At 38.6% G+C, this 24,373-nt stretch overlaps 1 protein-coding gene across 1 annotated transcript in view; it reads right to left on the minus strand.

Annotated features, from left to right (window-relative positions):
- Window positions 1-24,373, minus strand: part of STK39 (serine/threonine kinase 39) — a 105,487-nt gene that overhangs the window by 62,855 nt on the left and 18,259 nt on the right. Inside the window, exons 2-10 of the mRNA XM_064451515.1 lie at window positions 19,511-19,623; window positions 14,431-14,539; window positions 12,957-13,098; window positions 10,764-10,819; window positions 5,690-5,799; window positions 5,484-5,585; window positions 5,170-5,303; window positions 1,776-1,824; window positions 1,604-1,669 (exon numbers count right to left, since the gene is read on the minus strand). Of these exons, the coding sequence (XP_064307585.1) occupies window positions 1,604-1,669; window positions 1,776-1,824; window positions 5,170-5,303; window positions 5,484-5,585; window positions 5,690-5,799; window positions 10,764-10,819; window positions 12,957-13,098; window positions 14,431-14,539; window positions 19,511-19,623 (881 nt within the window). The remainder of the gene's footprint in view (window positions 1-1,603; window positions 1,670-1,775; window positions 1,825-5,169; window positions 5,304-5,483; window positions 5,586-5,689; window positions 5,800-10,763; window positions 10,820-12,956; window positions 13,099-14,430; window positions 14,540-19,510; window positions 19,624-24,373) is intronic.

Below are 24,373 nucleotides of genomic sequence, written 5' to 3' on the forward strand. Positions count from 1 at the left end.
GAATCACTCCTCTTCCAATTCAAAAGAATTGTCTAAAAATTAATTCAGAAAACCATTTCTGGTGATGTACAGAAGGCTACGCTGCATTAGTTTTGCAATTCCAGAGGCTAAGTTATTTAAAGAAGTAAGTACACCTTCATGTATGTATGAGTTAACACGCAGCCTCTAAAGTTGACCTGAGGACACAACTGGGAGACGACTCATGAGGCACATGCGTTATCAGAAACCTAGCTGGTACTGTAACACATCTAAATTACATCGAAAACACGTCTGAAAGGCCCAAGATGTAAAAGGAAAAAAAGAAATTACTCTAATTTCCCCCCACCCCAAGTTATTTTTATGTGGGCATTGCTGCCACCACATGGCCAAACAGCTGAACTACACCTACCCTTGCTCTGCACCTTGCAGATGCCAACCTGCTTAGCAGACTACCCCTCCCACAAGCCCTGTCCCTCCATCTTTCTACTCCAGTCTCTCACAAAGCCCCATCATTGCCACTGATTTCCCAAATTACTGCCATCCAACAGAAGATTAAAGCAACCTAAAGCGCTCAGATCTTGCTGACAGTCTCTTCCAAGTATAAGCCACCAGCTGTAGGAACAATTTGGGTTGTAGAATTATGCCAAACCAACATTCACAAAGACAACAGAAAATCTTGCAAGTGCCGGTCCACGTAACTGAAACCTAACTGATGGGCCAGCAAAGGCTGAAACAGTTGTTCTGCTGAAGTGCCCTCCTCAAAACATCCTCCCAGAAAGCCTGCTTTCAGAAAGCTGGACTCAACATGCTGCCCTGTCACCTGCAGAGGCTCAATCTCTGAGCAGGATCCTCATACTGAAGAGACATGGTGACTTAAGTCACCAGAGAAAGGGAGTTCCATAATTTCTCACACACAACAAGCAGGAGTCTCATTCATTCCTGTTTATTAGCTTTTATGAACAGTAGCTTGCGTCAAATTTTTTAATACTTGCCTGTTAAGATTTTTTTTTTTTTAGTTCTGCTGCTCACAACGTGGTAAACTCATTTACACAAGTGCCAAAGGAACCACAGAAATACCAGCATATGCCATAGCTGTGGGTTTAACTCCATCACCTGTGGGATAAGGCTCCACTGGTCTGAATAACTCAACAGCACTCTTGCAGAGTTTGAACCCAACTTCCATACATTTGGGCGTCACATTTGAAATAATCCAAAGAACCAGATAGTCCTCAATAAATACCATTTATTTATATATTATAGTATCTTCACCCTTTCTCTAGGCATTCAATGAAGACATGAATTCTGCAATTTATGAACCTATATGCTTACAGATCACTTTATTTGCACAACCATTTCACCTGTAGCTTTCTAAAAGGGAGGGGGGAAAAATTACCATGTATAATGACAAATACCTTATATCATTTTGGCAAGGCCAGAAAGGAAGTCAAAATGCCCCAGGGTTTGCTGGAGAAAGCTAGGCTAGAAAAACTATTCGTTCAACAGTCACTATCTTTGAAGGACTGGATAGGAGAATGGCTCAGTCAGTCAACTAAAACATAACGCAACTGAACAGTCCCTGCTTTCTCTTGCATACCAGTCAAGAAACAGACGTGAATACACTCACCTTTTTTGCTCTTTGCGCTATATTAGGCGTTCTAGTGAGAAGCTTTTCAATCAGGTATTCTCTATTCTGCAAAACCAACATTTGGCAAGTTAAAAACCAATACAAAGGAAGAAGAAATTTCACGTAGATTTTAAGGCAGAGCAAAATTTACTCGTAGGGTTAAACGTTTTACCTTGGCTTTCTGGAAAAATTTGCATTTTAAAAGTTCTGCTGCTGTGGGCCTGAAAGATCAATAATAAATTAGAACAGAAAACAAAGACCCCTCTCAGTGAATACAGTACAAGACGTTAGTTAAATAGTACGTCTCTAATACTTTTGAATTAGTACTGTATGAATGGGGAATGACTGATAATAGCTACTGAATTAATTCACATGTACTCACTTACCACACATGAAAAAATTAAGCCTCCCTACAGCAAAAGAATACCAAAAAAAAAAAAAAAAAAAAAATCAGTCTCCAAGTTGCCAGTTTTCCCCACTTTTAACACAAGTGCATTTTACCCTTACAACAAACAAAACAAAACAAAAAAAAGTCAGGTATCATGTTCTTCCCCAAGTGACTACGAATGCAAATGAACTTTGCTCCACAGCAATAAAAGGATAATAACATTTTCCAAACAGTAGTATCAATACCTGCTACCAGCATTCTTTCACTTCATTGATGTCAGCAAGTATTCACAAGACTCTATACCAATACTATTAACATGATGCATAAACCAAAAGAAGAGTCATTAGGAGCATCTTCCAACCAAACAGACAAATAAAAATCAAAGCAACAGTTATAAGGTCAAAACTAGATGTTCCACTTTTACTTGCAGTTCTGTTCAAGTCTCTTTCTTCCCATTGTCATCCAGTTTATATTTTTGATGTTTTCAACAGATAATCACGATCTCACAGCTACCAAAGTGGTTCCAACAGCCGGATTTGTGTCCCCTACCTTCAGGGATCTAAAAAGCTACTTATCTAACTAAAGTCAGGCTCTGGTACTGAAGCAGACTCTGGAGAGAAAGTGAAACATCTCTTGGGATGAAATAAAATCCTCCAGGTTCTTTCCACCCTTTCCATTAGGAGCCCATACCACTATCCAAGACTAATTTTGACACAGATAAATTTAGGGAAGCCGAAATTGACAAGATTAATAATTTCTAAATTAACAGAAGCAATATCTGCTATTCGAATTAAAACAAGAGGTTGGATATAGGACAAACTAGATAAGACAGCGGAAAGATTCAATTTGGAAAATTTCAGTCTCAAACCCCAGCCTCCCCCAAATCTGAGCTAGTTTGTTTCTCCGAGGAGACATCTGAAGAGTAAGTGAAGAAGAGTAGGAAGAAGTGTGTATGTATATATTAGTTCACTCCTGCTAGAAATAATGAAACAACTCCTGACATCAACAAGAAGCATCCAGTTTAGACACAGACAGTAGCTCCACGGAGCTCTTATTTTTCTTCCCTTCCAAAGCACCAAACTCTACAATAAAGGAGTTCTTAGTAGTGGTACTGTGGAGACCACTAGGTTTAGCAGTAATTCACACATAAACCTTGGATGACCAAAAAGGAAGGGGAACGTTTGTTTGTTTGTTTTTTTAAACAACTCAGTTTCTGTGTCAAAGCTTTAAAATTCTCTCAGATTAACTCTTAACTTTAGACAAGTTTCAGTGACCCAGTACCATCACGCATCATAACAGGGATATGCACAGTTAAAAGCTAGAGTCTTAGTAAAGTTTTATCCAAACTAGTGTTCTCCGTTCCTCTACCATTAATTATGCCAGACACTTCTGAACTGGTCTGGACATGCTTTCTGGGCCTGTTTTCCATACAGGCTGCGGCAGTGAATTGCAGCTGAGGACTGTAAGCAGCATCCTTGGCACTGGGGAGAGAGAGAAACACCCACACACAGATCCCCAGAAAAAAAACATCGTCTGAGACAACAACAGTGCAATGCCAGTCCTAAAATTTGCCACAAAGAGCAGGCACTTCTAAAATTAACATGACAGCTATAGAGGTATCTCCATGCAAAATTAAATCCTGGCTTGGGAGAAACATAAAAATTAGCAATGACTCCACAATATATGGACACCTGCTCCTTGGTTAGAGTAACTGGCACACAGATCTAATCATCTGTCTACTGGTCTAATTGTTCAATTCAAGGCAATTCTGAGTACAAAGACATTGCATGTGTTTAAATATCAGTGTAATAAGTTAGTATAATTAAACGCTAATGTTTCAACACTGATGTCATAACTACAGATCAGGTAACTCAGCACTTTGTATTCAAGGAGAGAAGGAAAACCATTTTAACTATTTACTTCTCATGTTTTCATATCAATGTAATCTTGCCCTGAAAATTGCTGGGCTGGAAATGAAAAGAAGCTTGATTACCCAGAACACATTTCATTCTTATCTGTAAGCAGCCAAACTGCAGAGCTAAGCTTAAAGCATCAGGACTTGCTAGTAAGACCACCAGTTGTAAGGGGTTTGGGAGTCTGAAAACAGTACACAAATGATCCTTCAGTGAAAAAAACAATTTGAAGGATTTCAAGAAAAGAGATGTTACCACTTGATCTTTTTTCTTAATTATACTTGCTTTATAGTATTGCGGCTGTCACCTTTTTGACTTGACTCCTTACAACAATACCCTAGACTTAAGCTAGCGTAACGTCAGTGAAGTATGCTCCATAAAAGACCCACACAATACTCAATCAGAATTTCTCTCTCAGAACAATCTTTTTTTCCCCCAGAAATACCAGCTCTGAAACTGTTTTTGAGAGGAAACCGTTAGGAAATAGCGTTAGTTAGAATGTGCCTCCTCCAACTCTTCAGCAAAAGAAGCCTACAAAAATGGATCTGCATAAAAATGAATAAAGGATAAATAAATTGATTGTTCTTGGAACTTCGGACCTCAGCAATGGTTTTGGAATAAATGTTTAATATTTTTATCACCTTGGCTATCCCATTCACAAAACATAGCAAGAAAGAACAAACCACAAAGATACTATGACATGCAATTGGCTACAAAAACGTAAGGAAAAGTCTAAACAAGCTTGGAGCCCCTAACTTTACAGTAAAAAATAAGTAATAATTACTCTTAATAAGTAATTTTCTCTGGAAATATCCAAGTTAAAAGGCAATAGCAAGCTTATCACAAAATGGGAAAAAAATTAAATAATTTTATGCTGATTTATTTATCAGGCCAAGAGAGTGATTTGCTTGGTTACCAACAGTTCTGTCTGATCAATCTGAACAGTCTTGTTAAAGTTACACACAATATCAAGATTTATCAGATGATCTCAGATGAGAAATTAAGATGTAGAGCAAGGCCTTTTGTTTGATCAGATTTTAATTCAACAGTATCTTTAAATAAAAACAAATTAGGTTAATAACCCAGAAGAAGAAGACTTAAGCAGCCATTAAAAGGTAATTTCTTCTCCCCAGATGAAGATGACTGAAGGCTGCTACTTACAAAATTCAAATCATACACTTAGAGATGGTATTTAAACAATAAAACTTTTAGTAGTCTGTATATTTAAAAAAATAATTCCACTGTACATGGCAATAATGACCTACCTTTTGGAAGGATCTTTTTGAAGGCATAATGAAATTAGTTTTCTAAAGGATTTGCCATATTTTTTCATCATCTCCTTGTCCTCTACACCTGTCTCTAAAGTGGGAGGGTCATTCTGAAGCGTCAGCATTAACACCTACAGTAAACCCAAAAAAGGAGGTACCATAAGCAAAATCAATTCAAAACATGCAGAAATATTCCACAGAATACATATATTTAGGTATCTTGAGTTGCTATTGAAAATGAAGTAGTGCTAACCATCTAGTAGCATTAACAATACAGTTAACAGCATTAAGTGATACAAAGTGATTGTTACTTTCATGGGAGGGTATTTGTGATAAGGTGCTGCTCCTGTTGCTAACTCAATAGCTGTTATCCCAAAACTCCACATGTCGGCCTTGAAGTCATAACCTCGCACCTGGAATACAACCAGAAAGGAAAAACAGGGTTGTGATGTCTCAAGTTCCAAAAATTAAAGACTGAAAATAATATATTTAATATTTTTTTTAACATTAGGAATACCTGCTCCATTACTTCAGGGGCCATCCAACATGGAGTACCAACAAATGTTTTCCTTACTTTGTTACGAGTAACATCACCTCCCGTTGCTAAAAATGCACTAACACCAAAATCTGGGAAGGGGGGAAAAAAAGTCAAAATCTGTTAAACTACCAATAACAAAAGTTTTACACTTCAGAAATCAACTCAATTCATAAAGGTCTACTTATAGAAACTCTCCATTGCAGAGCTTACCTTTGTTTCATGACACGCTGTTCTTGAAATGCTACAGAATAGATGGTATAGTGCAGAAGATCTGTGCTGGGACACCCTCAGGTTTAACCTTCTAGTATGTGTCTTCCTGAATATGGTTACAAAGGACTCCAGTACGTCTGCCACTTAATGTTTTTAAATGTGTACTTTGAGCTAAGGTTTGAAAGGTCTGCATTTGCTATTGTTCAAAGGTAAGGCACTACTTCTGTAGAGCTACTAAATTTGAATGCAATTTGAACAAGAGGGAATACTATGTATAACTTAAATACTTACGGAGATTTGACAAACAAAAGATAATCAGCAAAGTGATCAACAATATATGTTTAATAGTAGACTGTGACATGAATAGTTTTTTTCCAAAATCCAAAGCAGCAAAAAAACCTTAGTGTTCTATCAACCTGTCACCATGTCAGTGACAGATGTATGGGAGAGGTAGGGGATAAATGGAAGAAAGAAGAGCAGATTACCAATGTATGGCGAAACACTGTCTTTTTGAATAGAGCTATATGAAAAGTATTTTAAGCTGTGCTATTTACAATCCAGTTATACTGCAATGAAATGGTTTACTATGGAACTACTTAAATGTTTATTTTCCTATTGTATTCCTATTGTCCCCTGATTTTAAGGTTGGGGGCAGGGGGAATCAGTAACTACAGAAAATGTAGTTTTATCATTACATTCCACTAAATCATTAAGCATCACAGACTCAAATTCTGGACATCATCTACATCACTAAAACACACATCAATACAGTAGACAAGTAAGAAAGCAAGCTTCAAGCAATATTCTTTAGTTTTCCCTGCAGCTTGCTTGATGAATAAAAAAACAACCCATTTTTTTCCTCCAAAATTGCTAGAGTTATTAAAGAGATTGGTTATGCTTGTATTTCTGGAAAGCATGAACAGCCTCAAACACCTGCTTCTAAGTTTTTAATGCCCTAAAAATCAATGCTGGTATTACTGGCAGTCTTCTGAAGAGGAACTATTGCATATAAGGAAATGCTGAATAGGATAAATAAATAAGAAAAAAAATTATACCCCTTTAGTACCAAAGATAAGTAGATTGTATTGGACCGTTGTTTACAGGTCCTTTCAGGAACCGAGATACACAGCTAAAATTCTGACTTAACCTTTGCTCCCCAACTGCTGTTCTTCCCCATTAACATGACATCAGTTTTGAAAAGGATAACAAACAACAAATATAAATGGGTGAGGGAGAACAATGAAAAAAAAACACCCATAAAGTAAGTAAAATCTCTTCCTACATAACCTTCAAAATGAAACATTGCAACACCTCACTGAGAAAGAGGCAATGGTGAACATTGCACTATAATACTAGTCAAACACTGTTGTATGGTTACTGAGAGAAAGAACACTTTGATAGCTACTCAATAAATACAAGACTTTAATTTCCCATCCCAGACATAGCTTTCACAAATACAGGTTATTTAAGAAAAGACATGACCTACAGTGGCAAGCTTCCTACCACATAGGAGACAAAGTATTACTGAGAACAGTTTACATTAAAAGGAAAGGGAAATGTATTACAAGGAAAGAGCTGAACAATTCAGTGTTAGGCACTAAAAGTTACAGCAAATACCAAAGAAAACCCAAATTTAATGGTGAGCCCTGATTTCACTTTATTAAAAAAGCATTTTGAAATTAAAGGAAACAGAGCTGCCCAAATAAGCACAGCCTATAAATCATTTATTCCCTAACATCATCTTCACCTCAGCCAAGGCCAACATCCAGAGTTAGTGTCAGGCATAGGGTTAGGAGAGAGACTCCTATGGCCTCCAAGGGAGCTGGGCTGCAAGAAGCCCACTAAGGGAAGGCTCAGCCTGCAAAAACATCTCGTACCTTACAGATTTTTCACCTCAGTCAGGGCCGAGGCTCTTGGCCAAGCCTCAGCCAAAAATCAAGCTCACTAGGGTCAGGATCAGGCTTCAGAAAGAGAGAAAGCCACTGCTTCCATGGCAGTGGAGCTGCAAAGCAGCTGCTGCAGGAAGGCACAGGCTACAAAAACATTTTTCCCCTAACTTTCCCACCTTGACAGTGACTGTAGACTTTAGCCTAAGGCTCAGCCAAGGCCCCATGTAGGGTCACAGTTAAGACTGGGAGAGAAATAAACCATCAAGCTTCTGTGAGAATAGGGCTGGCCAAGGAAAGCTTGGGCAGCCAAACAATTGTCCCCGTTAAATCTTTCTCCTCCATCTAGCTTGATTATCTGAGGCATAGGCTCTGCTTATTTTTAACCAGATCTTTTCCAAACATTTCTGTGGGTATGGATTATCACAGGAGTGAACACCTTGAGAAACACTTGTGCAATGGGTACGTTCACACAGCCACCTACACACAAAAATGAAGACCAAGATCTTCTGCCTAGAAAACTCAAAACATACATTCTTTTTCTGACAGGTTTTACTGAAACGGTCATTTCTTGTACGGACTAAACAACATCATACAGCCCATACCTTCTACACTTCACCAATCTCTCTGTATGATTGCTCTTTGCTATACGCTCCTTACAGCATCTCACATATCCATTCCTTTACTGGTTTCTTTGATATTTTGACCTTTGCCAGGCAATTCAAGCTTAGAAGGCTGAAACCCTGATGAAACACCAGACATCTTGTTTGCCCAAAGCACCAGGTGTTAAAAACCCAACAGTTTTAAATAGAATGTTGGAGCTGAGGAACTGCAATGACTATTTAACATTGTATTTGTGAACAAGTCAAAAGTATCCTGCTCTGTACAGAGGAATTTTGTACTTTAAAAATGAGCCTCCCAATTTAAACAAAAAGATACGTATTTTCCTCTTTCCCAAAGACTAAGCAGATTCTCTGTGCAGAACCTCTGAAGTCCATAATCAGAGGTCTCTGTAGAGCCATCCTGATTCTTTGAAGAATCTATGTTCTTCTATATCTGCACAGAATAGTTTGTCAGAGAAAAACTGGGTTAAGGTTCATTAATGAGCCACAGCCCCTTAGAACCAAGAAAAACTAATATACAACTGTGTCTTCAAATATTACTCCTCATATATATTAGCAGTGTGCGCTATGGATATAGATCTTTTCATTATAGAAGCTTAGGGTGCAGGAGAACAAGCAGTCAAAAGAACCTAAGTTTTTCTAGCAAATAAAAAGAAGCAAAATTATCAGGTATCTGTTCTCCAAATATGAAAGGAGATTTTACTTTATCAAGGCAAAAAGATATAAGAAGGATTCATTTCAGCCTTTTTGACATTCAAAATTGGCTTTTAGTTAATGTGCAGTCAACTGTCCCAAACAGAACAGCCCCACATCAACAAGCAAGTTTTGACACTGCTACATTTTTCACCTGAAGGTCAGAAATAACCTGGTATTGAAATAGTGCATCACAAAACAACACATTCCACATACCTATCCAGCCACAGAGCTTCCTCAGCCCCACATGCACTGAATGCCCTAGCAGCACAATTAAAGCCCTTAACTCATTAAGATGCCTACAGCAAAAAAGGAGGAAAAGGTCAAGAAACCAAGCCCTGGAGTTGAACTAGAAAGAGACAAACAAAGCTCTTGTTTAAATGTTATCCAATTACCAGAAGAGTAGATTCGATTAAGTGTGAAAGTAATAAAGTCAACAGCTTTATTTCAGATGGCTCATGAGATTTTATGTTTCAACTTTTTTGTTATCATTATTTTTAATTCAGTTGGTTGGACATCTACTCCTTTACAGTATGAGAATATCTGAAAAATACTTGGAACACCACAGACCTAGAATCTCAGCAGTTGCCCAAAGTGCTATACAAAGCGAAGACAACTGTAAAGTATAATCCAGTGAATGAATAAATATTATCTTATTAAAATTAACCCTGTAAAATTGACTACCTAGTTAAAAAGTCTTGAATTCAAAACAGAAGATTTAAAACTGGTTCAATTAGTGAATTGTTCAACTGCCAGCCAATCTTTTCCTGTCCAGTTTCATAGACTTCAGACACTGCCATACTGAAGACCTCAAAATATACATTTACACAGTACCTTGAAAACATTGTTTATATGAAAAAGACCTTTTGGCTATAGTCATTTTTATTACTAAGGGAGGGCTACTAAACACACAGCTTTCATCGCTCAGACAAGAGCTATATACAAACTGTGAAAGGCCTGGGAGTACGCTGGGAGATGCAGCAGGTATCGCCACCTGCTCACTCTATTTCCCAGGTATCTGATACTAACTTGAGAGATGGGATACAGGATCTTGCTTCAGTACTTAAGCTGTTATGAAAACCAAACCACCCGATTCTTATGGACTATCACTCAGGAAGCATATAGATACATTCAGAGGATATTTAAGATACTAAACTGTATCCAACCCATACCACTGCAAGACAAATGGTAGAAATGCCAAAAATAATTCTCAGTGAGATAACTGCTCATTGAGATTCATGAGATGTAAGTTATAGCCAAGGTCCTCATGAAGGGCAGTACACACAGAATTTTGAAGCCCCAAGCACTATTACAATTACTTGCAGAAAAAAAATGAACCAAACTTGAACAAAAATATGAGTTGGTACCATTTGCAAGCTGTTTAAAGTACACGGGTGGTTCAAAAGGAAACATTAAGAGGTTATTAAAAAGTTTCCTTACGTATTTGATGGGACTCAGAAAAATACTGAATAATTTCCAAATCATGTCCATTAACCAAGAACCCTGAAATCTGAAACCAGATAACTACAGCACTCCAAAAGAATAGTTAAAAGCCAACAGAAAAACTTGTATCTGTTGCCCCTAATCCAGCTGGAATTACCTTTTTCTTCTATTTAGCAGTTAACCTACCACTGCCATTACCTGCTATTTGTACAGAGCCATCTTCACCCAGAAGAATGTTGCCAGCCTTCAAATCTCTAGAATGTACAAACAGAGGTTACTTTTATGTATGAAAGTACATATATGCACATTTTATGTAAATAAATACTGTATACTAATTAGTTTTACAAGATAGCATTTTAAAATTTAAAAAATAAACAGGAAACAAAATATAAAATGTAACTGATTTACAATAAAACAGAGTGCAAAACTCTAACTCTCACAAATTCTCGTATAAAGACCCAAATTCAGCTTTGGCATAAAATGAGCAGAATTCAGGGATAGATTTTGAGAACAGAAATATTTACATCCAAAGACAGTTTTTACTCCCTTTTATAAATATAATCTCACAAATTGAGAGCTTTCAGAGCTTTAAAGCAAGAATTAATGCTTTCTCATATCCAACTGTACTACCAATGAAAAATAGAAGTGGGAAAAAAGTTCTCCTCTGATGTCTTCAGAGAAGAGACCCATCTTCAAGAAAGGTAAATATACTGTAGATTTCTACCCAATGAAGCTATTAAAGTTCAGGAACAGCAACCATATTTTGCGATAGGGTACCATGATGAAAAGTGACTTGACACCGATTCTGTCAAAAATTCAGCACGTGCTTACAGTCAACTATATCCATTTAACGCATAATGTTACAAAGGAACATTTCTGGCTGTTTGGTTGGGGTTTTTTTGATAGAAATGTGCATTCCATTATTAATGCACAGGATAAATCTTTCATACAGAATGTATCATAAACATTAAGAATTTGAGCAAATCAGTCTTTCCAAGATTTACTGAAAATAATGAACACATTACTACTGAAAGGTAACATAACCTGTTCCCTTATACATAAACAAAAATGTATTGAAAAGACAGAACAAAGTCCCTGAACAGTTTTGGAAATGTCTCCAACTGGCAACCACCGCCTAACAGAGCATTCCCTGAACTGCCACAGCTCTCACCTACAACGTATACGGGAAAAAGAATGCACACTGTATTGTCTTAAACAGGACTTCGGTGGTACTGCACAGTTTACAAGTTAGATGTTATAAAAAAGGAGAAATCTCAGACGTTTCAAACAGATCTCTCTCTTTTTATCTTTTGAAGTTCTTTAAGAATTGAAAGGGGAAATCCCAAATCTGACCTCAGAGGGTCCTGTTATCCTTAAAAGCTAGTAAGTGTTCCTTCTGCAACAATATCAGATTAACAGAAGACTATGAATTAAGGTTTCTGGCAGATCTTTGGCATTCCAGACCAGAAATCAAGATAATTGTTCTTTATGTCTCCATTTATCTCAATTTTCTCTCTGCAAAAGGAAGCAGTTCATTTATAAGACGAGACATAAGAAGTACACATAGAGAACAATTACTGTGCTACATCTGCACTACCTCCATTCTCAGAGAATCTGCTTTTGTTTAAAAAGACCACCTTATAAAAGGCTAATGCTTGAAACAGACAAGACAGCCTGTTGTAGGCGCCTTCCTTAAAAGGAAAATTTACCTCAGTAAAATTAATTAGGGAGGACAGAGTACAGCATTTTCAACACCCCAACAGTGGAAGCAACCTGTGGATTGCTACAGCAGGTACGTACAGATCACCCCAGGGGATCTGCACAGTTTACACTGAGAAAGTCAGTGGAGAGAGAATATACAGAAAAGAACAATCACTAGATGCATATACACCAAGATGTAGCTTCATAGTACCAATCCCAGCTTCACGTGCAGTCATAGAAGAGCGGTCTGTAGAACTGTAATAGATATTACTGAATACCTGGGAGTGGTGGTGGGGAATATCACATTTATACAGCAGTGCCTGAGCATTATCGGTTTACTGTGCAACACAATAACCAAGTCACAGACCATGTAACATAAACTAGATTTGGAGTTCCAGGAGGCACAGGAGTATAGACCACAGTTCTGGTGTACTTAGTGTAGCACAAACCAATCCTAACTGTAAGCAACACAGACAGGATAAAGACCAGGCAAGTACTAAGTATTACTGACAAACTGCAGTCAAGATTATAGCATCTGCCCAAGTATTATCATTTGATAATTTCTGATCACATTTACAGTATGTGAAAGAGGCGATACAGTTTGCTTAGCCAAACAACTGCAGCTAACCAGGATCAAAAAAACTATACACACAACTTTGAAAATACTTTTCCCGGTGTATATGCTCCTACCTGTGAATTTGCCCATTCCTATGTAGATAGTCTAAGCCCTCCAAAACTTCTTTAAGAATTGTTGCTATTATGGGTTCTTCAAGGACACCATTTTTGTGCTCTCCTCTGTTGACAATATACTTTATTATATCAAGCATTGAACCTATATTGCAGATCCAGGAAAGAAAAAAGCATATATACAGCATTATTATATCAGATTCTTGAGAAAGTTATATTTCTTCATTCTTTCTATGCTACTGTAATTTAAATCTTTGCACATATAGCTAAAAACCTCATGCAACTAGCTCTCAGAATAAAGCATGCTGCTTCCTCATTCAAAAAAGAAAGAAAGCACTGGTTTTTGTCAAGAATACTCTAACACTCAATTATCCATAGAAAGATCTGCTAACAGCTTGCTAAGCTACCATTTATTAAAAATTCAGGAGTATTCCACATTTAAACAGACACAAACAGCAAAGGTTTTGGTTTATTATCCAGCTCAGATTATGGTTCATACGTTCACAATGTAAACATTAAGCTGCAAGACTAGAAGGAGATGCCATCGTTTGTTTGCAGGGAATAACATCCCTAGTGACACCCAGTTTGACATTGAATTTCAGTTATCATAAATTTCAAGGAATCTAAAGCAACATTTTCTTCTTACACAAGCATTTTTTCAACAGCTCACCGTAAATTCCTGTCATGAATCACTGGTTTCTCTCAGGGTCTATGTTTGCTTTCGATTGAACTGAACAATTCAACCAAATGTGACGTAATGGGGTTACTTTATGAGCACTTCCAGTCTTTGCTTTCTAGCATGATGATGCAGTAGTCTGCTGTCATGAAGACTAATTTTGAAGAACATGATGTAGCAGCCAGGACCACGACATCTTATTTTGGAGCCTTGCTTTTCTTAGCTACAAGCATATTCAGTACAGCCCCTTTTCACTCTCCCAGAACCAAATAAGATTTTCACACCATTAACCATCATTATAAAAACTGTAATGAGTGTTTGGTTAGTTTAAGTAATAAAAAAAAAATCCAACATGTATAATGTCTGTCCTAGGGAGAATCTTCCTTGAATAAAGAATGAGAAACACTCACTACAAAGTCAGAAATACATGCATTTTTACAAAAATACAGTGGATTCTGGAGAAATTCAAAAGGCCACACTGACAGGAGTGACTTAATTCTCATCAGTTTTCCCTATGCAGCCTTAATAGCAAATTTTATATATTGATTCACAATTAAAAATTACAGCAGTTGGATCAACAGAATTTATCCCAGTAATTCTTAGTCTGTACTATCAATACACATATACAAACTTTTTAAGCTTGTACTTTCCTGCTATAACATGCCTATGTCTCAAGATTCATCCTATGTAGTCTCTCTCCCCACCTCCTCACTTGGTTTAGGTCAATTAACTCAAAGAAGGTACACGAGAAAAAAATCATACTATTTCCTTGCAGCTAAACCAGTAAAACCAGTAACTTACCCCCACTTAACAGCTTCATAACGAGCCAAAGTTCATCCTTCACCACAAAAGATGTGTAATAGGTTACCACATTGGGGTGATTGCATTGACTCATTGCTTGAATTTCTTTCTGTAAGAAATACAAAGCCCAACATAACATAGCCAGCTATCAGTTCTGCTTGTATAGAGAGAAAGTTTAATTTCCAAAGTGAAATAGTATAACAGAACTGAAGCATGCACAGAATATGCATCAAGGCACCATAACATTTCAATTTACCTATAGATCTACATGCAAGACAAAAACATTATTGCAAAGAACACGAGGGAGGTTTGGCCAGGCATAACTACATCAATTTTCTTCTGAGCAGCAAAGAAATCACTGTTGAAGTCCCAAATTCAGAGTGAGCAATGAAAAATGAGCAGTCTCCAAGAGCTGAAGGCGTGGGTACAGGCTGGACAACAAAACACAAAGAAAGATCAAAACCTACTGCCTTTCCTGTTCAAAAGGGATATGAAAAGAGTAGAATGGGAGCAGGTCAGAAAGGAGGAAGGAAGCTAACGGACAAAGGACACAGCACCACTGGCTCGGCTACTGTGGGATGAACAGGTGCACACCAGAGCCACGCAATCAAACAGAAGCGCAAGAAGAAAAATGTTACAGCAGTGTTACAGATCAAAAGTCAGAGGAAACAACTGACTACAGGAGCACAGAGTCACCAACAGATGCACAACGTGGCACTACCAAGTAACACCATCTATGACATGCCACAGCTGTACACATTAAGAATGACTGCCTTGTATCTATTATTTCAAGCAGAGTCCTTATTCTATACAGTCTTTCACATAATTGTTCTGTAACACCTTTCCAGCAGCTCTCATTTTCCTGCCAAAGTTGTACTGGAGGGTTTGGCCTCACACCAATTTAAGATGCCTTACTGAAGATCCCTACTTTTCCCTCTCCGCCCCGACCACACAGTCCTGATCCATACCTGGTCCCACAGACATGCTCCTGGAAGGTGAGCCAGTGATGGAGCCAATCCAGCTAAAAAACAAACTCTTCCACCTCCCCTCCCTCCCTTGAAAAGCAACTGCTTTCAGGTGGGCCTGTGCTACACGCTGACTCACCAGCACTGGCACAAGGCAGGCACTATGACAGTTCCACTTAGATTGATTAAGGTTGCCACAGATGCCTTTTTCAACTTTTAACCTCAAATCAGCAAGTGTTTGAAAAAGGGTTTTTTTAATTACTACTTGCCATGCACTTGAGATCACAACAGGTTTCTAAACAAAAAGTTAATTGTATGTATTAAAGACTGAGATTTAATCTTATGATGCCTGTTGGTGACTATTAAGTCAGGCTGTAGTTTGACACACACTTCAGCTAGTCTTGTCAAAAGTCCTCCTCCCTAGGCACCTTCTGAGCTCTGAACCACAGAAGGATAGTCATGCAACGAGCCTGACTAATCAAGCAATTTGCAAAAGAGCTTTCCCCCACTGGGAGACAGTAAGTAGAAAACAGAATAAATATATGTGGGGCAGATTTCCCTTCCCAGCAGACATGTCAGCTTAAACACAAATCAAATTACTGCCTCAGGTTCTTAATTCAGCTATCCATACCAAATCTTAACCACAACTCTCCCACTCTTCATTACTATATAATTTCTTATATTGTTTTACTGTTTTCCTATGCTGGTAATGTAATGATGGCTCAAAAAGTGTACCTGCCACTACTGGGCAAAAATACACCTCATCTATTTTACTTGCACATTAATAATGCAGAAATGTAACTAACCGACCATGATAAACTCCATAATCTTTAACTGAAAAGTGCTTTGAATATTTTGTCTGCATGCATCAACTTGCCAGCAAAAATTGAGTTATCACAGTAACCATGGCCAAAGGCATCTTGGGTCTCAGCTTTGGTGACTTTTTCCAGAGATTCTTTGCAAAACAAAAATAAATTAATAGAAAGCACACCATGAAAGATAAGGAATTAAATTTTAGTCAAGGTGGTATTAAGTTCAGACTTGCAGTTTTGGAGAGCCCCTATCACACACAGAATGGTAAGGATCCACAAACTTCAGTTATTTGGCTGAGGCCCATGATATGCACAGGTGAGGCAGAAAAGCATTCACTTAAAATACACTGCCAGAGGAAAAGCTTGCAGCAGGATGTCCAGGAGAATGCCCTGGAGCCTTCTTCCTGTCACATCACTTTAGATATTCAATAGCACCAAAGCCAAAATGGCACTTAAAATTTAGAGTCTCTCCCTCATCCCAAGCCCAAGTTAAAAACTAACTTCTTTTCAGCCAGATTATTCCTGATACAGTTTCACTGAGCAGCTGCACAAAAACGTGTCAGCCTAAGGGCAGGTGGGTGACACAGTTAATAAGCAACTGCGAGGCGGGGTGCTCAGCTGCAGCGCCCACAGGGCCAGGTCCAGCTGCCAGTGGCCACGTAGGTGCCACAGCTCTGTGGGTGCTTCCCTGCAGCCTCCTCCCTGGGCACCCTGGGTACAGCTGTTTGAGGGGATGGGTATAACACACCAGGGGCTCCCCTCCAGAGAGCCTGCCTCGAAGGGCTATCCAGAGGAGAAATGCAAACAGTTTAGAAAATCTATTCAATCAAATAAGCTATTCTATAGACTATTCTGTGGTTTGTAGTGTTGGGTTTTTTGTCTGGTTTAAAAAAGTGGAGGTAACAGGATGGGGGAACATATCCAGTCAGGACAACACTAAGGACAGGAACTTTTTCCTTGGCTGATAGGATTAAGTTACATTTAGCCTACAATAGTGAGAACACAGGACAATGCAGGAAACAAAGTATTGAATTTCAGGAGTTTGGCAGTTTGTATAACCTTAGTATTATTTAAACTTCCTCCCCCATTGCCCTTCTATTTTAACTGACACTGACCCAAATCCTAAGTCTGCTTACAATGGGCACCAGGCTTGCTGCATTTTCCACTTCTCTGAAGGCCACACAGCTAAGAATTTGTGAACGGTGCCTTTGCACACCATCCATAAGCATTCAGCAGCAGGATTTTAAAAAACACCACGTTCCGAGGGCAGACAGAGTTTTAGAACATCCCTGTGCCAGCGAAAACTGTTTGATCAGAAAAACAAGTGATTGAAAACTGAGCAGATTCAAAACCAGTATCCCAAAATGCAAGAGCATTCTAAGTATTATCAGTTGAAATAAAAATGTTAGTACAGTTGTAACAGGATTTTTGAAGGTTGATGATGCCCTTTTCCAGAATAGCACCTCTATTTTATAAACAAAATCTTAAAATCTCTCTAATAGAACTGAGTCAGAGTAAATATACTTCCCCTCACAGAAAAAAAAATAAATTATGTCTGTGTATGCATGCACATGTGTGTATGCACGTAAAAAAAATAAAAGGAAGCATACGTGACTTTTCTTTTTTTTAAACACCTCCTAACCAGGAACTCAGAAAGCCAGAATTTATGTTCAGATCGAAACAGATCAACAAATTAAAGAAACACAAAATCTGAACACAGAAAAGCAGCAACTGACTTATGTTAAAAAATAAAAAAGATGGTATGGACACTTGTCTTTGTGGCAAAAGGAAGCAATATGGACTAAAAATTCAAGACCTATTGCCTCATTTGGCAGACAGTGGAGACATGTCAGCAGTAAAGATAGTCAAGCACTTGCTAAGGTACTTTGTACAACCTGGTAACTAGCTGCAGTCATTTATCTAGACCACGTGGCTATCTCTTGCAGGTTTCTTGGCAGTTTTGTCTTGGCTTTATTTGCTGTGACTTTTAAATTCTTAATTCCCATTATTAGTTCAAATTCTAAATAAAAATTGTCAGACTTTGATGTTATACTACAATGATTAGTATTTTTGGTTTTACAGAAATATTCTTTATGGGCTGTAGATGTTAATACATCATGCACAGCATCTCACCTTGGGCTGTTCTCTTTCTAAACACAGTTCAGATTTATATTTTGAGTTTTTAGTTGACATAAGTCTCACTACCTCAGAAGTAGGTTCCACTACCACAGTCCTCTTCTAAAAAACACAACAATGTCCCATACAAGCTGTTACATAAACTGAAGGTGAATGCCATCAATCACCAGGGGAAGAGCGTTTTGGGTCCTCCACTGTAAACAAGCCATTTTATCTGAAGAAACTGGATGGACCATACCCTCTGTATCAAATTCAAGATATCTTTTGCACTGGCAATTCCCTGCTGAGGAGATCATTTCCTTCAGAGGCAGGAATTTCTGCATTAGAAAAAGCCCACAGTCTCTAGGCAGTAGTATAACCTGTGGAACAGAAGAGAGTGTTCTCACTTTTAGAATGGTTTTGTATCCTTCAACTCTTGTTATGCTGCCTATATATAAATACGCTGACTAGAAACATTAGAAAGCAACAGGTTTTGTTTTTTAACAGTTCTTTGCAACTTTGCCTGGATTGGCATAACCAGTGCAGAGGAAAAACTTGCAGTCCTTTTTACAAAGGGCCTCTTACAGGTCCCTTCCTCCTCTGATCAGTGACCTAACAAACAGCATTCCTCAAATGGCTTGTTATGGCCTATAGGACAAATGCATGTTATTAGCTTTAACAAGAATTTCCTTGTATAGATGGAAGTGAAGCCATTCCTACCTTTCCCCTCAATAGTAATCATTACAAAATGATCCAACAACTAGTTTTTGCCATGTTTTGGTGCTTTAGACATTTTAAGGAGACCTACTAAATTTTACCTTTATATTTTTAATCAGTGTTTAACAAAAGAAAAATGTATCTTTCCTTCGTAGTAAGAAAAAAGACAAACAGGCAGTAATCTCTTGAAAATCGAGTCTCCAGAAAGCAAGGGGTAAGGTTCTTCCCACAGTTCTCAACAGTTGGTTATCCCAAAATTCAAATTTGCACTTCTTGTTTTTGTGGCATTAGAAAACACATATTAGTAAAATATATTTTTAGGGGAAGGGCATACTTCTTTCAGATTATTTTCAAATCCTTTTCTCACTATTATCCTGCATAAATTTCAACCCTCACTCTTGGACCAAGCAAAAACCAAAATCAAAACAGAAGACAATCTCCGTGTAGTATGTTCCCCGCTGATTTACTTACAAGTAATTCATCCATACTGGTCTGGCATTTTTCTAAGTTGATCCGCTTTATTGCTACACGTTCTTGCCTAGGTTTGCATAGCGCTGCCTGGACAACTGCTGTAGCACCGCTACCTGAAAAAGGGGCAGAAAAGGAACACAGTCTCAGTATAACAGGAGTCTAAACCAGTGACCAACCTGGCAACGAACTTAATCTGGTGTTTATCCTTTTTCTGTGCTTTCTACACACATACCTTTCCACTAGCAAGACAGTTTGCACACTCCTCAAATGTAGAGGAAAAACCTCAAAGTTTCTGTTCCACACCACAAAAAATTCCCAAGCCAACAACTTAAAATGATGTCCTAATTTATCAAGTCACACCCACCATCTCAATGCATTTCATACGGTTTGGGAACTTCCGTCTTTGGACACATGTTTTAATCAAAAACGTGACTTGCACAGTTAACACAAAACCATTACACAGAGAGGCGGGGATTTATCAAATGTTATTTCTTTCTGTTCTTTCAGGGTCAGTCCCTGTTTAATCAGGTTTTTGTTCCCACTATGCAGCAAACAAAATTTTCAGTAAAATCATACATGTGTCTTCTACTGTTTCACCTGCGTTGCTACTCATTCATCGTGATCAGGGCAACATCCTGCAAAAAGCATGCTGATTCTTGTAAAGAGCACAGGAGGCACAAGTATCACACCAACAATAAGACGATGCATGTTGCTGAGTGGCCCAGCAGAGAAAGTCAGTCATGCTTACTTGACATGCAAATCACATATTGGCACACAACTACACTGGTAACAAAGCTTGGTGGAACTGAACAAATTTTGGGGAAAGGATTAGAATAATTTTCTTTAGTATGCTTTATTTGCAAACAGCAGGAATAAAAGGCCTTGTTGCTTCTTTTATCGAGCACCCACTGGCTTTGCCCCAGTCAGTATTGCCGCACTAAATTAACGAAATGATCCCAAGTAATATTCAGAAAGAGTTTTGCCCGGGTTGCACATCTTGCTGCCACATCAAATACAGCAGTGTGTGCTTCCTCAAAGTAATTACATTGTGCTCATTCATGCAGAAATCTGAAATATCCTGACGAGTAGCTTTTACCTGTAATTCTAATTATTTTAATATAAATTATGGATTTTTGTTAAGTCACAAATTGAGCAACATGTCATATTGGCCTGTTCATACACTCTGTTCTATTTATGCTCAGTAATTGGCATGTCCTGGATGAACACAAATTGTGAACAAAAAGCCTTTTGTTGACAAGCTCTACAAACATGGATTCAGTTACCAGTTGACTTAAGAACAATTGAGAGCTTTTCCCTCTGCACATCTGATAACAGCACCGACTATACCACATGACTGAAAGTTATTGTCCATGTTTTAAATCGCTATTTGCTTAGCTATTTTCAAGTATAGTTTGTTCACATGACATTTTCACTCAAATCACCAATCTTTTTAACTCAGTGTATGAATTTCATTACAAAATTCTGAGTTCATCTTTAAAAGTCTCACCAGGACTAACTAGTCATGTTTTTGCAGGATGCAGTCACAGACAAATAATGACATTGCCTGTTCTGTCTGCTTATAGAACAAAGCCTTTAAAAATTCCAATAATGTAAGTAATAAAAGAATTAAGAGACATTTCAGAAATTAAATAAGACATCCCAAGGAAGGAACCACCAAGTCAGCACAATTCATCTCAAGTAAGACTCATCTACATCACTTCAATGACACTGCCGTTTGGTAGACATCAAGACACAAATCCTCTTGTTACTTTGGATAGACAACTGTAGGTTGAGGCCGGGGGAAGAAACCAAATTTTTACCTATTAAGGATACAGAAACAAAGACCAAGATTTTCCTTGATGTATCTTTTTCATCTATGCCAGTAGTTTTATCTGCTTGTAGGAATCAACCAGATCTCCACTTTCAAAATAGATTCATATACAAAGGCCACATAAGCACAAACAGAAAAAGCACACAGAAAAATTATTCAGTGAACACCAGGATGAAAGCCTGACTGCTTCCTCAAGCTAAAGAAAAATGACAGTAAACAACGCTTCAAAACATTTTGGAAAAATCAGATTACAAAGAAAAGTCCTGTCACATCCCTGACCCACCCCACTATATCACTTGCTTAAGTTCTGTAAAACCCCAAAGCAAAGGCTATGTCCTTACTACTTTTTAAAAACTCTTGATTACAAAATTAATCCTGAGCTACCCTTATGCACAAGTTGAAGATCTGTTCCTCTTTTGCCTACTGGAAGAGGACGAGATGCGAGATTTTAGGACATAAACTAGAGTTTGAGGTTTATTTATATGAAAAGCCTTTCAGTACATTTCCATGTGTTTTCTCCTCAGACAGAGGTGACTTGCAGCGGGATATTCACCATGAGAATATGATGCACTGAGAGCGCAAAAAGCTTTCTATGTTTAGAATAAAGCCAATCTACCTTGGTTTCTTCTTTCTGCTGCCTTTCGAATACTCTACACAATACAGTATTTTGATAGTACAGGCAATCTTTGCAGCCTGCACTCTCAGTGGGACCTACATATAAAATCCATTACAAAAAGCAGTTTCAAGTACTGAAGTAGGAGCCAGGCACTTAGTGGCTATATGCCTCCTTCCTCTTAAGAGATGTTCCCCTCTCCTCCTCTGGCTCACAAGGTGAACAACCAGGGATTAAGATAAGGAAAATCTGCAGCTCTCCCATCTGGTCAGAAGACTCCTTTTGTGTCAATAAAGAGATGCCCTTCTCTAGTCTACTAAAGAAGTAGGTATGTGAAGTGTTCCAGTCTAGTAGCTCTTAGAAGCAGGACCACCCAGACAGGATGTTTTATCTTGTCCTCATGTTTTTGGCTGCCACCCTTCTCTCCAGTGTAAGCATGCTCTTACAGCCCACCTGTTCCTTCATGCTATAAATCATGCTCTCCCTACCATCCTGCCCTCAGTGCAGCAGAGCCATTAAAATTGCTTTTAACTATTTGGGTTTATGCAATAGAAACCTTCTCAAGAGCTATTACATATGGCCACACTTGACTACTTCTGAAAGGATATAACCTAAAAGCAGTTTTCTGCATTCCACTTTGCACATGCTTCACAGAAAGCACATAAAAACCCCACAAACGTAAATACTCATCCAGGATTTAAACTTCGCTAAGTAAGTTCCTTCAACTTGCTTTAAATCTGACATGAATGTATTTTCTCTCCCCACCCTTCCCCACCCCGCCCCCCGCCCAGGAATTTAACCTTTGCAGAACCTGTCTGCAGCTGGCAAAGAGAAGGATCGTCTTTGAACAAGTGTGATCAACAACTGACTTTAACATTTTAGTTTCATCTATCCTCCACTAGTCAAGTCTCAAAAAGACAGGCAGCAAGGTGAGATGGCTGGACCATATCACTTGCACATCGCACATACACATATCCTTCTTCATACAAGCATGCGACACTTCATTTATTTCCTGTTATGTCTAAAGGTCTGACACTTTCCACTCGTTCATCACTGCACAGTAACAGTATCCAAAATAAATCTAGAACTATTCCTATCAATTTTCTTCTCAAAAACAAAAGTCAGTAACCTCATTATCCCATAATGATTTACCAAGTCTTTTTTTAGTAGCCTAGTGTTACTCTACAGTATTCCAACTAAAACCTCTTTAAGGATTTCTGCATTCTTTAGGTCCCTTAAATCATTCTACCCAAAAGACAGGTTCCTAAAGCCCATGGTTCTTCTATGTAGTCTCTGAAGAGGAGGATGTAATTTGTTGTTAAGTTTTCTTGTTGACTACGTGTCTGAACAGTTAGACAGCAGTCATAACTGGAGAATACTAAATACCTTATCCCTGAATCTATACAAACACTTACATACTGACCTATACGATCTGCATTTTACACACCTCAAGCTCCTGCAACATATAGAAACCCTCTATTAAACTTAGCTGATTAGTCCACACAAACTAAGTTGCCCTCAAACCCAAGACTAAATCATAACTGTCTGTAAAAGAAGCTGAAGCCTGTACTTAATAGAATAAAATCTATGAAAAAATGGATGAAGCGGCTATGAAAGTATTTTTATTTAATCTTTCAGACAGTCCATTTCTGAAGGGCAGAGTCCCCTAGATAATTCTTAAATGCAGCTCACATACAATATTCTGTTCAACATATTCATCAATGACCTGGACGATAGGAGAGAGTGTACCCTCAGCAAGTTTGTGGATGATACCAAGCTGGGAGGAGTGGCTGATACACCAGAAGGCTGTGCTGCTATCCAGCGAGACCTGGACAGGCTGGAGAGCTGGACCAAGGGGAACCTCATGAAATTCAACAAGAGCAAGTGCAAGGTCCTGCACCTGGGGAGGAACAACCCCATGCACCAGTACAGGCTGGGGGCTGAACTACTGGAAAGCAGCTCTGTTGGGAGGGACCTGGGAGTGCTGGTGGACAACAAGCTCACCATGAGCCAGCACTGTGCCCTTGTGGCCAAGAAGGCCAACAGTATCCTGGGATGCATTAAAAGGAGTGTGGCCAGCAGATCGAGGGAGGTTATCCTCCCCCTCTACTCTGCCCTGGTGAGACCACATCTGCAGTACTGTGTCCAGTTTTGGGCCCCCCAGTTTAAGAAGGAGGTGGAACTCCTTGAGCAAGTCCAGCGGAGAGCTACCAAGATGATCAGGGGACTGGAGCATCTCCCTTATGAGGAAAGGCTGAGAGACTTGGGTTTGTTCAGCCTGGAGAAGAGAAGACTGAGGGGGGATTTCATCAATACCTATAAATATCTAAAGGGTGGGTGTCAGGACGATGGGACTAGGCTCTCTTCATTAGTGCCCAATGACAGGACAAGGGGCAACGGGCACAAGTTGGAACACAGG

Source organism: Phalacrocorax carbo, chromosome 5 (genome assembly GCF_963921805.1).
Source record: "Phalacrocorax carbo chromosome 5, bPhaCar2.1, whole genome shotgun sequence".
NCBI lineage: Eukaryota > Metazoa > Chordata > Aves > Suliformes > Phalacrocoracidae > Phalacrocorax > Phalacrocorax carbo.